This window comes from Triturus cristatus, chromosome 8, assembly GCF_964204655.1.
Source record: "Triturus cristatus chromosome 8, aTriCri1.1, whole genome shotgun sequence".
NCBI classification, from domain to species: Eukaryota; Metazoa; Chordata; class Amphibia; order Caudata; family Salamandridae; genus Triturus; species Triturus cristatus.
This window is the reverse complement of record NC_140591.1, coordinates 394,251,187-394,264,721: the sequence shown is the minus strand read 5'-3', so window position 1 is coordinate 394,264,721 and position 13,535 is coordinate 394,251,187. Positions and strand designations below refer to the sequence as shown.

The 13,535-nt window shown below is 40.1% G+C and overlaps 1 protein-coding gene across 2 annotated transcripts in view; it reads left to right on the top strand.

Moving 5' to 3' along the window:
- The window catches only part of PROSER1 (proline and serine rich 1), a 269,213-nt gene that overhangs the window by 103,566 nt on the left and 152,112 nt on the right, over positions 1 to 13,535 (top strand). For both annotated transcript variants that reach the window (XM_085621763.1, XM_085621762.1), the window contains exons 6-7: positions 6,695 to 6,805; positions 8,296 to 8,379. In XM_085621763.1, the coding sequence (XP_085477889.1) occupies positions 6,695 to 6,805; positions 8,296 to 8,379 (195 nt within the window). The remainder of the gene's footprint in view (positions 1 to 6,694; positions 6,806 to 8,295; positions 8,380 to 13,535) is intronic.

Genomic DNA, 13,535 nt, shown 5'->3' with positions numbered 1-13,535 from the left:
TCCGAGTAAGAGCCTGATCCTTTGTGATGGCGAGCTTCGGGGTTTGTCTGAAGGGCAGATTGAGTTTGTGGCTTGCGTCATGTGCGGAGATATTGACCAGTGTGTGAATCCCAGTTGTCCATGCCATTGACCACTCGTTCCCCATAAACCTTTCTCTGCCAAGTCACCCAAAAATTACAATTGCAAAGTAAAGTTTGTGCCAGATCTAGAAAGTTTAACAAGAGAGGGATGGACAGAATTGGTAATGTTTTCTTGGTGAAATTGATAGTGGAGTGCTCAGCTGAATGAGGAGGCAGTGTTCGTAGGCCTTTTTTCTAGCAAGTATCAGAAGCCTCATTGCATGAACGAGGACTTTTCATTCTTTGCCAATTTTCTCGCAAAGTTTATGCACAGTTTTTAAAAGAAAAGATGTCACTGACCTAAATTCGTTTTGAGTATAAGTGTAATTGTATCAGCTAAACAGTATTTTGTTGTGGTGATTAGGTGGAGTATACAGTCAACAAAGTTTGATTGCAGATTTAACACTGACAAGAGCATACATCTGTGATTTAGTAATGTTTTTAATGGAGCACTATATTATTCAGTTGACAGATCCTACTTCTGGGACTCATCTTACCTTTGTGCATTCTTCAACCTTGAATTTTCAAATTAAAAAAAACTCAGCTTTCCAAACTTAGTTTTCAGTGTTCAACTAGTTATTAATCTTTGTGCACAGTGATACTGCAGCCATACAATATCAACTTTCTGAACATTTTGCCCACTGGCACAGAGTGACTGTAAGATACTAAATGTTTACTCTAGTTTTCTCATATATTTGAACCCACACAATAACCTATAATGGTATGTATTCAGTGTCTTTTTAAAGATAGTACAACAGAACACGTTCCATAAATCAGGAAGCCTGAGAAAACATTAAAGACATTCCAATTCAATTAATTTATTATCTCAGCAGTGATATAATTTATATAATTATAAATAGGATTTATAGGCTGTATTATTAACTTACCATTTTGCCATTTACTGTTTGACTCCTGATTAAGGCTCCTAACAAACAGTAATATCCTCTAAAGCAGGCTGACAAACGACTTGGGTAACAGTTTAAAAATATCTTTTCTGATTATTTGCACCTTTCATTACTCATGCTGTTTGTCCTAGACAAAGATATCAAATGCCTTGACATGGCATGGAAGAGCGTAGCAAAAGACGATGCAACCTATTTGTGCAGGAAGGGGTGGGTTCACACTGCTTCACCTCCCAGCACAGTTCACCCCTTAGCATGATGGTAAATGCAGTTCATGGTTCATGCTTACTTGAAATTTCACTGAAGTATTCCACCAAAGTTGGTGCAGGTTAGTGCTGTAAATTTCTAGACACGTGGAGAGCAACAAGGTATTGATATTTAAAAGAGAACCAAACGGGTTTCGAAAACTTAGGAAGTGAATGGACCTACAATCCCTGTGTCAAAAATTAGTTTTAAAATGGATCCTAACCATCCCACGTTGTTCCAGATCCAACTTCTTCCTAACCATGGAAGGGAGGGCTTTGTACAGTACTTAAGAAGCTCCTGTACTACCTGGGATGATGTCTGCCTGGCAGCCAGTATTCCAGAGGTATGTGGCTAACACCTGAACTCTGCACTTTCTGCTGGCGGAGCTGAGGGTCTACCTGAAGTGCATGAAAGCCTGCCAAGAGAGGTAAGAAGTGTGCCTGGCCTTGCGGGAAGAGAGCCTGTCAGGAAGGAAGGAAAGCTTAGCACCTTACTGGTGTGAAGAGTACTTGCAGAAATCTGACTTGCCCATCGAGCGAAGCCAGGTGTGACCATTTCATGGAGAGATATCGGTCCCCGAATGTCTCTTTGCACAGTTACCGTGACCAGTTGCGTAAGACTGCACCACAACAAGTATCCTGTATTGACCCGCAGTTTTCTGTGGGCTTCAAAGACTGGTGCTGTTGATGCTGACAGAGACACACCACCACTAGGGATTTTGTCTGGAAGTTGTAACTGCACAAAAACATCTGTCTGCAGCTGGCTTGGAGAGATGCTGCACAGATCTGCCTTAACAATAGCACTCAAACTTTGTCTAGAGCAAAGCTGTGGATGCTGCTCCCACATAAGTGGAGACCTCTGCAATTGTGGCAGGAGGCCAAACCACGTCTGAGCACAGGCCAAAATGCTAAAGTACCAGCAGTTAAATTTGACTTTTTTGACAAAAGGGTAAAGAAACATTGAGATGAGTTGTACATTTGACCTGTGGTAGTATCTGAGCCATCTGCGCTTAACCCTGTCTAAACCCGTAGTGTGTTGGGGACTGTAGATACGGCACCAGCCATAGTTGGTGGAGAGGGGATCCTGGAAAGAAGTAGCTACAGCTCCTCACCATTTAACGCAGCTTAGCTTGCAACACGGTCTGCTTTCATTGGATTGTATATTTAGTTCTGCTATGTGAGTAAGTACTTTGTACATAAAAGAAAAGCAGTGTGCTGCACTTTAGTTTGTTTTGACTATTGGTTGATAGCTGAGATCTGAGCTCTTGTCCCCACACTGCTTTCCTGAAAAGCTGGTGACTCCTCGCCCGCACTACCCTGAGACTCCTTTCTGAGTTGTTTAGCCAGTTAAAGATGATTAAAAAAATCAAAATCCATAGCCTTCATCCATTTTACCTTTCCTAGCTTCCTTTTCATGCAAGCAGCCAGGTTTCAAAGAGACCTGCCTTTCTTACTCTTATCCTTAAACCATTTGTCTGGTTGAAGTAAGCACAAACCCTTGGATCAACACATAACATCTTTCATCCTTTCATACTGCGGTCTCCTTGAATCACTCCATTCCAAATGACATTGTTTCCCCCCAAAGGAAAACAAATTAGTAGAGTGCCTGCCTGCTCTTTGAAGCCGAATGACTGAGTTGCACAAGCAAATCTTCAAGCCAAGCTAACACACCTGCTCCAATGGTAATGGAAGGTACAATGTCCAGAGCACGTAAAACATGGGAGTGGGTCTCAGTGACTGCTGGAGTAGGGAATATTGATATCCTATCTGTTTCCATTTCCATCTCTTTAGCCTTAAGAATGTTGGCAAAGTTTTTCTCCTCTAGCTCCAACTTTCCATTTTCAAGTTTCTGGTCTTTTCTTTTTCAAATGTCTTTTTTTTATTTTCCCTTTTCTTCCTCTGTATAAACTAGCATTCTATTCCCTAGCTCAAAAGTCCTAGATATTGCCATCTTCCCTGGTGGTTGCCTCGTGGATAGATAGCTACAGCGTCTTAAACTTAAACATAATCTTAAACTTAAAACAACTGTAGTGGTGAACTAATCTAAGAAGGGGCTTTAGAAATTGAGGTAAAGGAAGTGTGGCAATCTATCTGTGGTCACAGTCCTAAAAGTCAAAAGTGTTCATCCCACTGAGTTGGAAGGCATTGATAGAGGTAGTGTGCTTATCTTGCTATTCCTATAGGGTTTGAGACACATGTCCTTTCAAAGCACCTTCAGCTCAGTTTCCTTCATATCAGCAGTTCAACCCCCCCCCCCCCCCCCCACATACCATTCAGTCATTTTAAGTCCTCCTTATGACTAAAACTAAACTTTCTTAAATGGAGTCTAGTGACTCCTCAGACTGGGATTCCACTGCTTGCTGTGCAGTGAAAGGGTTTTTCGGGGGTAGTAAGATCCTTATTTTATGTGGCTAAGGTGGTTTACTCTTAATATCCCAGGACCACACTACAATTGCACTCCAATTGAAATGTTTTTAGCACTTTATCCTCTTTCAGGGTTGCTAAAACAAGCATTCTAGACTTACTTAATGGCCCTGGATAACTTGAATGTTGGGCATGTGGGTTTCTGTGCACTTAACAGTGGCTTACGGCGTCTCACTGAAACATTGTGATGTGTTGGTGCCATATAAAGCAGAGTGACATGGTAGGGCCATATAACGCATTGAAACACACTGTTTTATTTTTCATACGTTCGGTATTGTTCCACATCCTTTTGTCTCTCCCTCGTATATCGATCTTAGCATTTTAGTGCACATTTTCCCACCTAATTTTGCATGGTCTTATTTATGGCCCTCATTGAGAGCCAGTAGTACAAGACTGGATTCTAAATCCGGCTATCCACTGTGACTTACATCACAGCATTTGAATACCAACATTGCTTTCCACTACTGTGATGTCACCATGGGATGCCCTTCCTTCTCCGTAGTTCTGCCACCTCGCATGTGCCTCTAGACTACAGAAGGAAGCAGCAGAATGCCAGCTGATGGTTTCACCCTCCTTCTCAAACCTCTCCGTAGACTCATGGAGGCCGGAGAAGGCAGGTAACATCCTGCCTTCACCATCTGCCCCTTTCCCTGTCAGCACATGTCTCTGCAGACCAGTGCTAACAGGGAATGCAACGATTCACTAACACTGCTCTGTGGATGTGTTCTTTATATTTGGGGAAGGGGGAAATTGTAGAGATGGTGGTGAGGGTGGTAAGAGTTGAGATTTTATTTTTAAAACGTTTGATGGCTGAGCGTGGGGTAAATTCGTTAGGTGGTTGACAGGACATCTGGCGGGGGTGTGTGTGTGTATGTGTTTTTGTAGCATAATATTTGAGAGGAAAGAGGCAGGAAATGCAAAGAATGGTGTGGGAGGGTGACAAGATGTCAGTTTCTTAAATCTTTAAATTGATGTGGATGAGGGATGGCCAGATCAGGACACCTTATGTGTTACGGTGTGGATGCAGGTTATGCCAAGTCATGCATGGCTCCCCATGACTTCTCTGCCCTTGTACAGTTGATTAGAGCAGGGCTGGAGGAGGTGCAACTGTGAATAAAGTGAATGTTTTTCACCAGTGGGTTCTAAATGGCATTGTGCTTTGCTCTTATTGTCTGTTTGATGTCACTTAGAAACGCTCAGTGAAAAACCATCATTTTTATTTAGTGACCTATCTATAATTCTAGTATGACCCTTTTGGGAGCAAAAAGATACCCCAAAATTTAGACACCCTAAAACAGATTTTTCACAGTTCACTTCATCTGAGAAGGTATTAAACCTCAATTTCATGAGGCAGTGTGTCCCACGCTTTAAGGCACTGCCCAAAGCATCAGTCAGAAAATGCAATCAATTTTATAACTGGTTGTGCCCACTCAATAATTGGGTTCTAGATTAATGTAAAGTTAAAGGATCTGATCACAGAATTAAAAAATAAAGCGATACAGAGTCAACGCCTTGAAGGCTCTCAATGCAGAATTATACAGAGAATGTAAAAATATGAAATTATTTTAAGTGCCAAGTGGGCGCAGCTTAAGTAGAGTAACGGAAAGCATCCCTAGTAGAACAGGAAGGTCTTCTGGCTCACCCCCAAAATCGAGTATCTTTATACATTATTTTCGCATATGAAAGTGCAAAACCTGAAGATTCACTGCAGTGTAAGAAAATGTAATACTTCATAAGCAAATCAGAGCACATGAAAAATTAACATTATTTTACCTGTTACGCACAAGCACTATCACACTGCATGAAAAATTATTCAACACCCTCTGTGCTAATGTCATTTGGAGATGCTCGAACAGCACATGAAACATTAACAATAAAGTGTTATGTGATGAATAGGACACAGTGAACAAACAGAAGAACATTGGGAAATGTTTCAAGTTGTGACTCAATTGGGGGGGAGATCATCAAGAGCAAAATAATACCTGTGGAAATAAATCAGTGTATCTCAGCTTGACTGTGTGCGTCAGAGATTACAAACAGAGAATAGGGGAAAAACAAAATGAGTGACCAAAATGACTTCCATCTTGGACAACATGGCGTTTGTACTTGATTTGTGGTCTATTTAACATGTATCAGAAAAACGTACTTCTGCGTGTCATAGAATATTTGTTTCAAAACCAACAGTAGTAGATCAGTATGTGCATGTTAAATCGAGTGTGAAAATGGACGCTGTTAATGATGTGGTTATGAAACCATAAAAATGTCTGTCTCCAACCTTCTGACATATATACCTCTTTAAATTCTCCCAAGTTCTTCCTTCAACTTAATATAGCATTATAGCCCACCGTAGCGGGCTATACCGGCTATTAAAGGCCCGCTGCATCGTTAAAGGCCCGAGCTGAAGGCAAGGGCTTTTAACAAAGCAGCGGGACTTTAATAGCCGGTATAGCCCTGCTACGAAGGGTTAAACAAAGCCTTCAGGGAGCGCGAGGGGATTCAAATCCCCTCCGGCTCCCTGAAGCCTTTGTTCACAGCCACAGCTGTGAACAAAGACACATTGGAATGTTGGTGCTCCGGGCTTACACCAGCCATTATAAGCCCGGAGCACTCCATTGTTTTCAATGGAGCTCCCAACATTCCAATGTTCCAATGCTTTATATATCTGTCTATCACCAGTCGAACAATAGAATAAAGAAATGAGATGCGGAAAGCAGTGTGTTTTTTGCAGCACCCCTTTTCTAATAATCATGTGTGCCTAACCCTATATATTTTTTTAATTGAAACAAATAAATATACCCTCTATCTTTGTAGCAGAATGTTGTCTGTTTCCTCTGTCTCTTGCACAGGCTTGAGTACATATGTAAAAAAAGATTGGAATTCCATAAGAGAGATTTTTATTGTGATGATTAGCAAAGTTGTTTGCTTAATTTTAGTACGGGAGCAAACTATTTTATTTAACATTCTGCGTTTTGACTTCTTTTGTTAACACTCAGTTCTCTTTCAGGCTTCCAAGGTCGGCTGTAAAGCGCCACATGCCATGATATCGTCTTGTGGAATGATACCTGGAAATCCTTACCCTAAGGGAAAACCCAGCATCATAAATGGGATTTTTCCTGTAAGTATAGTCCAGTCATGTTTTCTTTGCTACAAGATCACAATCTTCCCATTAATGTCAGAGATCTCTTACATCGCAGATATTTTTTTGTGTTAATGTTTTACCTCCTGATTGTCTATTTTGGTCAGCTGGAGTGTAGTAGGCTGTGGGTATGTAGTATACTTATTACATTTCATTTTTTCATAAATTGTACTTGATTTACTTTTCACCTAAAGGAACAGGTGAAAAGTAAATCAAGTACAATTTATGAACAAATGAAATGTAATAAGTATACTACATGGAGGTGGGAAAACCAAGGGGCTTGGCTTGGGCTGAATAAATGGCTTAGACTGGACCCTTTTATCGTGCTGAGCTAAACATCCTAGGCACGATAATTGGCCCCCTCTATTGTGGAGTTAAGACAAAACTTGTAAAGTTAAAAGTGAGGTTGAAATCTGAGAGCACCATGAAGAAAATCATTTTAGACAGTTTGGTATCTATAATCCTTTCTTATGTATGGTTTAAGAGAGAATACTGTTGTTCCACATGTACAGTGACAAACGGACATCTCTTGATTTACTTAGTGCCTTTGGAAATATGAGGGTGGGGAAAGGTTTGTGTTGAAAAACTATTTAAACGTATGCTAAATACAATGAGCTAATTGAATTAGTCAAAATGAAACCCAAGTCTTTTCAAGTAACCTTCTTTTAATCTAGAAGAGTATTTTTCGCATTTTTCCATCACTTTTGCTATATCATTTTGCATGCTGTGTTTTTTTCATGGCTCTCCGCGTGCTTTGGCCCTTTAAAACCAAACGTGTCTGGCTATGAGTTTCCTGGATTTCTTACCTCTCCACTCGGAGCATATGCTTTGCTTAAGGTTTTCTTTGGTCTTTCCAATATTCTAGTAATTATGAGAGGGCTGAGTTTGGAAGGCTGGGTTTCTTTTTCTAATTATGCGTGACAGACACTTTCGTGTAGTGAAGGCTTTCAAGTGGTGTTTTAATATTGAACCGTTTAAGCATTCAGTCTTCTGTCAGTCTTTTCATAACAACCCAGACATATTTGGCAAGGCCTACACATGTTATAAGCAACTTATTTTATCCAGTGCAAATGTTTTTGTTTGATTAAGATTTCTTATGTGTTGTCTCATGTCTTTCGATATCATTAATCTTTGTCTTGATTTAGTTATGATAAAAAATGCAATCAATTGTAAAGTAAGATGCATATTAAGCAGGTGGTTTTCTCTTATAGTCCTTTAATATTACAAAAGTTCAGGTTTCCAGTCTGTTTGTGTTTTTATTCATAATTTGGGTTATGTCTTCAATTATAATTTAAGTCCCAAAAGTTGTACATTCTCCAATGACGTGGTGCTAGTTTATAACACCAGTTCATCATTGACCCAACCTTTTGTATGTAGTTACCCTCAGGTAATGTTTGGTCTAAATAATGTACAATGGCATGCATTGCACCCATAATTTTGTAACTGACTCTTTTTTTTGGGGGGTTTAGGGGACCCCAGGGAAAAAGGAAGGTGAAGAATATACCAATGAAGGAAAAGGAATAGCGGCGCGGATACTTGGACCATCTAAACCGGTATGTCTGAGAAACATATCTATGGCAAATACTTTTTTCAAAATGTATTTTATTAATTGCCGTTTATATTTGTGGAACTGCCTTTATTATATGATTACAAATGTTATAACATTTTAAAAAATCAGTTTGCATATTCGCAATACATTGCACAGTAATTGGATTATTATTTTATTTTAAACCATTATAAACAGCAAACCCATTAGTGGTGAAATCAAATATTCATGAGTTTGGAGGTACACATTACATTTTCTAACATGGTAGATCATAAAATGTCAGTAGTCTTCAAGAGCAGTCGTTTTCCTTTTTCTTATAAAACCTGTTCCAGTAGTAACCATAATAGTCTATGTTTATTTCCTAAATATTGTTTCTTTCATCTCTGCTTAGCTATTTATTTAAACTGTTGATTCAGGGCAGCCTGTTGTTTTGGGGAAATAGAATATCCTTCAACCATTTTTCATGTTTCTAAGTCCTCAATAACTTTGTGATATTTCCATATATATATGGTGGTCTAAACTCTGGACCATTTGTCAACATTTCTCACCTAGTCATCAAAAGTCTTTAGTTCTGCACGCAGTTGTTTTTTGGCTTCTTACACCTCACTAGCACCATAGTCAGTACTAATACTTTTTAGTTTTAATTTTGGTTTTAAACCCGGCTAGCATGATTTCATAGTGCACTAACTTTAATTTATCCCGCCATCTCAAACTGATTAAATTTGTCTTGCGTATGTTTTTCAAGTCTTTTCCAGTGTTTAGTAATATGTACAATACCCCACCATGCTGCTGAAATCACTTTGATTGCACTTGTGACACTTATCCTGTTTTTTTTATTGCCCATCCTTTTCAGTAAACTCAGTATATGGTACGTTCAGTGTAATACATTGAAGTCTTGACAGTCTGAATCCGATTTTACTGGCTTTTTTTGTGCTAATCTATAGGTTTTTTCTATTCCTGTAATCTCTTCGTGACAATCCCTTTCCTGTAGCGCTTTATGGCATGCACTTATAGCCCTATAGGTTTGTGTTATTAATTTTTTTAGGAAATATAAAGAATTATTTGGTGTATTTTGGTGAGCATAGCTTTCTCAGTGGAATTGCTTCCATGTATTTTTACCTGCCTTTAATCGTCTAGCATACAGCAGAAACTGAGTTTTAACAGTCCCAAATGCGTTTTGAGGTTCCCAAGATGTTAGCATTTAACCATTAAATACCGGCTCTTCCGTTTGTTGCTGTTCAGCACCCTCCTGTATAGAGGCTTCTGGAGGAATATATTTTTAATACATGCCTTTTCACAGATCTGTCTCATTGCTGTTGTGCTGGTCGGACTGTATAAGGTTTATTGCCACATATTAAATCTATATTAAATGGGAGGCTTTCTGATTCTTGGTTTCATACCATACCATTCAATAATTATTTAGGAAACCGGATCATAACTGTGAGAAAGTGGATTATTAGTTGAAGTGAATGATAGTCCTCTTCACGTTATAATGGCACTATTCCTTGATGAGTCCTGTTGGGTCTCGGTAATTTAAACCTGAGCTCAAACCTTGGTAGCTGTAGCCCATAGCCGACAGGTTTAAGTTAGAAGAAATGTGTAAAGCATCTTCAGTACCAAAACAGTTTAAAACAAAAAGTATAAAACACAACACAATAAAAATCCCCTCCAATTTCTATAATAGAGAACACTTTGATGTAGAGAACCAGAGATGTGATTTTTCAAATTTGTAGCTGTTTTAGTGCCGAAAAAACACAAAGCATCAACTGTGGGTATCTGGTTGCTCTAGACAGGGTCAAAGTTAAAAGTTAAGGCCAACCACTATGGAGCACAGGTCGGATATGAGAACTGGTTCATTCCGTTGGAAAGTTTGCCTTCTAACTTAGTTGTTTTTCTAGAGAAAAGTCCTCGTTGATGAGGTTGTTAACGGTTCAAGGTGCAGGCTGGATTCAAAGACCGGCTCATCCATAGCAGCTGGCTGAAGCACCGGATCTCTGTGTGAGCCTCTGCACCACCAGGAAGTTTAAGGCTCTGGACGTTAATGGTGGGAAAACTCTCAAGTGAGCAAAGTCCGGGTCCAGGAAGGTGAAGCCATAAACTGGGTGTTGTTCAGCATTGGTCTTGGTGAAATCCTCTGTGTTAAGAATTTGAAACCTTTCTGGAAATCAGGATTCTTTCAGCGGTGAAAACCAGCAAGTTGGCAGTTTGTTGGCTGCAGTCTGTTGGTAGCCTCTTTTTCCTTTTGCAAAAAGTTCTGTAAATGTTTCTCAATGTCCAGTCATACAATTTTGGAGGGGCAAAGAGTGCACTCTGGCACCTGCCCAGGGTCCTGTTGATCACCACTTGAGGGCATTGGGATTCCTTCTCCCAGAAGCTACTAGCAGGGTCGAGGGAAAGTCGAGTTGGAGCTGGTCAGCCCGGCTCAGCTGAGAGTTGGGCTTGGTGCAGCTTTTGTTTTCCTGGACCTCAACAGGAGGATAGCCAACTATCCATTGGAGGCCACTTTTCTGTCCTGATTACAAGCAGGAGTAGGTGCAGCTTTTGGGATTTTAGGTTCAACAGCAGGCACAGCCTTTCTTCTGTCATCCACAGGTCCAGAGGTGTTCTGAAGAATTTACTGAGGGTGCCACTTTTATGTTTACCTGCCTGTCGGTTGGGGAGATTTGTGGACACCCCCTAACTAATGGAGTAATAGTTTCCAGTGGTGCCTCTACCCACTTTAGCAGAACGTCTTGTGTTTTTTACTGTAAACAGTCCCACAGTGCCCCTCTCTACCTAATACTAATATGGCTGAACATTTCTTTCCTTTTGCAGAGCTCTGGGCACAACCCTGGGGTGTATCCAGGGAAAGGAGACCACTCCCCTGCAAACCAGTTTTTTCCTCACTGGGATTGCTGCCGCTCTGGCTACTTGGACAATGGCAGGGTAGTAGATCTGAGTGTGAGTTACATCTGCCTATGATGGGACAATACCCCTTTGAAGCTTGTGCGTTGGTGGACACAACCCTCTGGGGCATCCAGACTGGAGGAGGTCACACCTCCTTCCAGCCAAGGACCTTTATCCAAGGAGCCATTTACATTTCCTTGCAGGGGGCCATCAGGCTGCAAAGTGGGGATTAACTCTGTAAAGGCTATTAGAGGCAGAAAACAAAAAATTAAAGCGCCACTTTTTAAAAATAGTAATTTAAATCTGACTTGCACATTAGATTGGGTTTTAAATTACTAGTCACTTGAGTCATTGTATCTTGATTTTAGCTGTTCTCGAACAGACCTTGCCGGTGGTCAGCAGGCTGCCAAGTGACCAGTGGGGAGAGTTGAAGTTTATTGTTTCAGTTAATTAAAACCATAACAATTTCATAGTTTTAAACTGTGATACATTTCAAATGATTAACATCATAAAATAGTACATCACGAGAGAAGGTGCAGATAGTCATCCAACTGTAAGAATTACTTGTTTCCTACTACTGTATATCTTAAAACGGATTAAAAGTTTAAAACCAGTACAATATTTGTGCAGATAGGCAAACATCATAAAATAGTACATCCAGAGAGAAAGTACAGATAATCATTCAACTCTGAGAATTACGTATTTCCTGCTACGGCATATCTTAAAACAGATAGTTTAAAACTGGTGCATTATTAGTGCAAATATGCCAACCGATTTAAACTGATGTTCAGCCGCAATCTCAAACGTCCTTGGATTAGTGCAATTGAAAAAATGTTGCCAATAAAACTGACCATGATGATATTGAGATTGATTGGCAGAGACCATCCGTGGGTAGTCATAGCATAGGACATCCTGAAAAAGAGAGCAATAGTCACATTGCCTGAAACATTGCATATTTTCTAAAACATAATATCATTAACCAAATCGATTGTTTTAAAAATTGGTGCAAAGCTTGTGCAAATCCACTAAACCAATATGGGCTTGTTTCCACTAAGAATATATCCGAGACCAAATTTGTGCAATTTTAATTAGCCCCAGGTTTCTCGAAGGAGGCCATTGCAAGAAGTTTGCAGTTTAACTGCGGGTCCCCAGGGTTGAGGCATGCTATTATAGATTCCCTGCATATACAGAAAACTCTGTTGTTAAAGCTTTTCTTTAGTAGTTGTAAGCGAAGCATACACAGCTTGGGACAGATGCAGATCAAATGAATGAGGTCCTCTTCTGTTCCTTTGCAAAGTCTCCATGATGTCAGACTAGTGTATTTCCAAGTTGGTTGGATTAATAATGCTAGTATGTTGCCCATGCGCTGGGTCCTGAGACTGCTTTTTATGCATGCTGGAAATGGAATTGCCAGGTAGTGTGCTGGGGTCAGAGTATCATAGTATTTGATTACCATCCATGCATGGGATTGGAAGGTGAATTTGTATTTCTCTTTCAGGCAAGATTGTAGCTTTGTAGCCCTGTTGGTTGCCTTTTTAAAGGAGTCATACAGCACACTTGTGGCCTATAGTTCAGTTAGAAAGGGAAATATTCGATATTTATAGTGTGCCAACTGCTGATACCTTTGAAGACCTGACCATGATGTGCTATTTAATGTGAAATTTTGGGTTAGACTGATCTTGTAGACCCTTTTTATCACGGTTGATCTTCTGACTAGATCTTGCTTTATATGTCCGAATTCAAGGCATATTTGTGCTGGAGATGAGCTTTGTGGAAAATTGAATGCTCGCCTGAAGGTATTAACCTGCATTTTATCCACTATTGCAGCATTGTGCCCTCTCATTGCCAAACTGGCATTTGTGATGGTTGGTAATTTATTTATTTATTTATTTATTTATTTATGAAGCTTATAAAGCGCGCAGCTACCCCCGTCGGGGGTGTCCCGGCGCTGAGAGAGCAAGAATATCACCAGAGGAGGCTTGGGGGAGATAACTGTTAAGAGTGGTTGGAATGACGGCCCATCCATTTTTTTTGCCAAGGTGGTAAATGCGTGCATTAATGCAATCCCCATCTTCTCTATGTGTTGTTTTTGCAAGAAGAAGTTTTGTCTTGAATAGAGGTAAAGCCCCAGGAATTTATAATTGGATACTGTCTCTAGTTGGGTATCATTTAAGACCTACAAGGTGGAGTGTCCCAGTCAATTACATACAGACATTGTTTTAGTTATTGTCACATTTACCTCCAGGTGGTTGGTTCTTGCATACAGTGCAATGATGT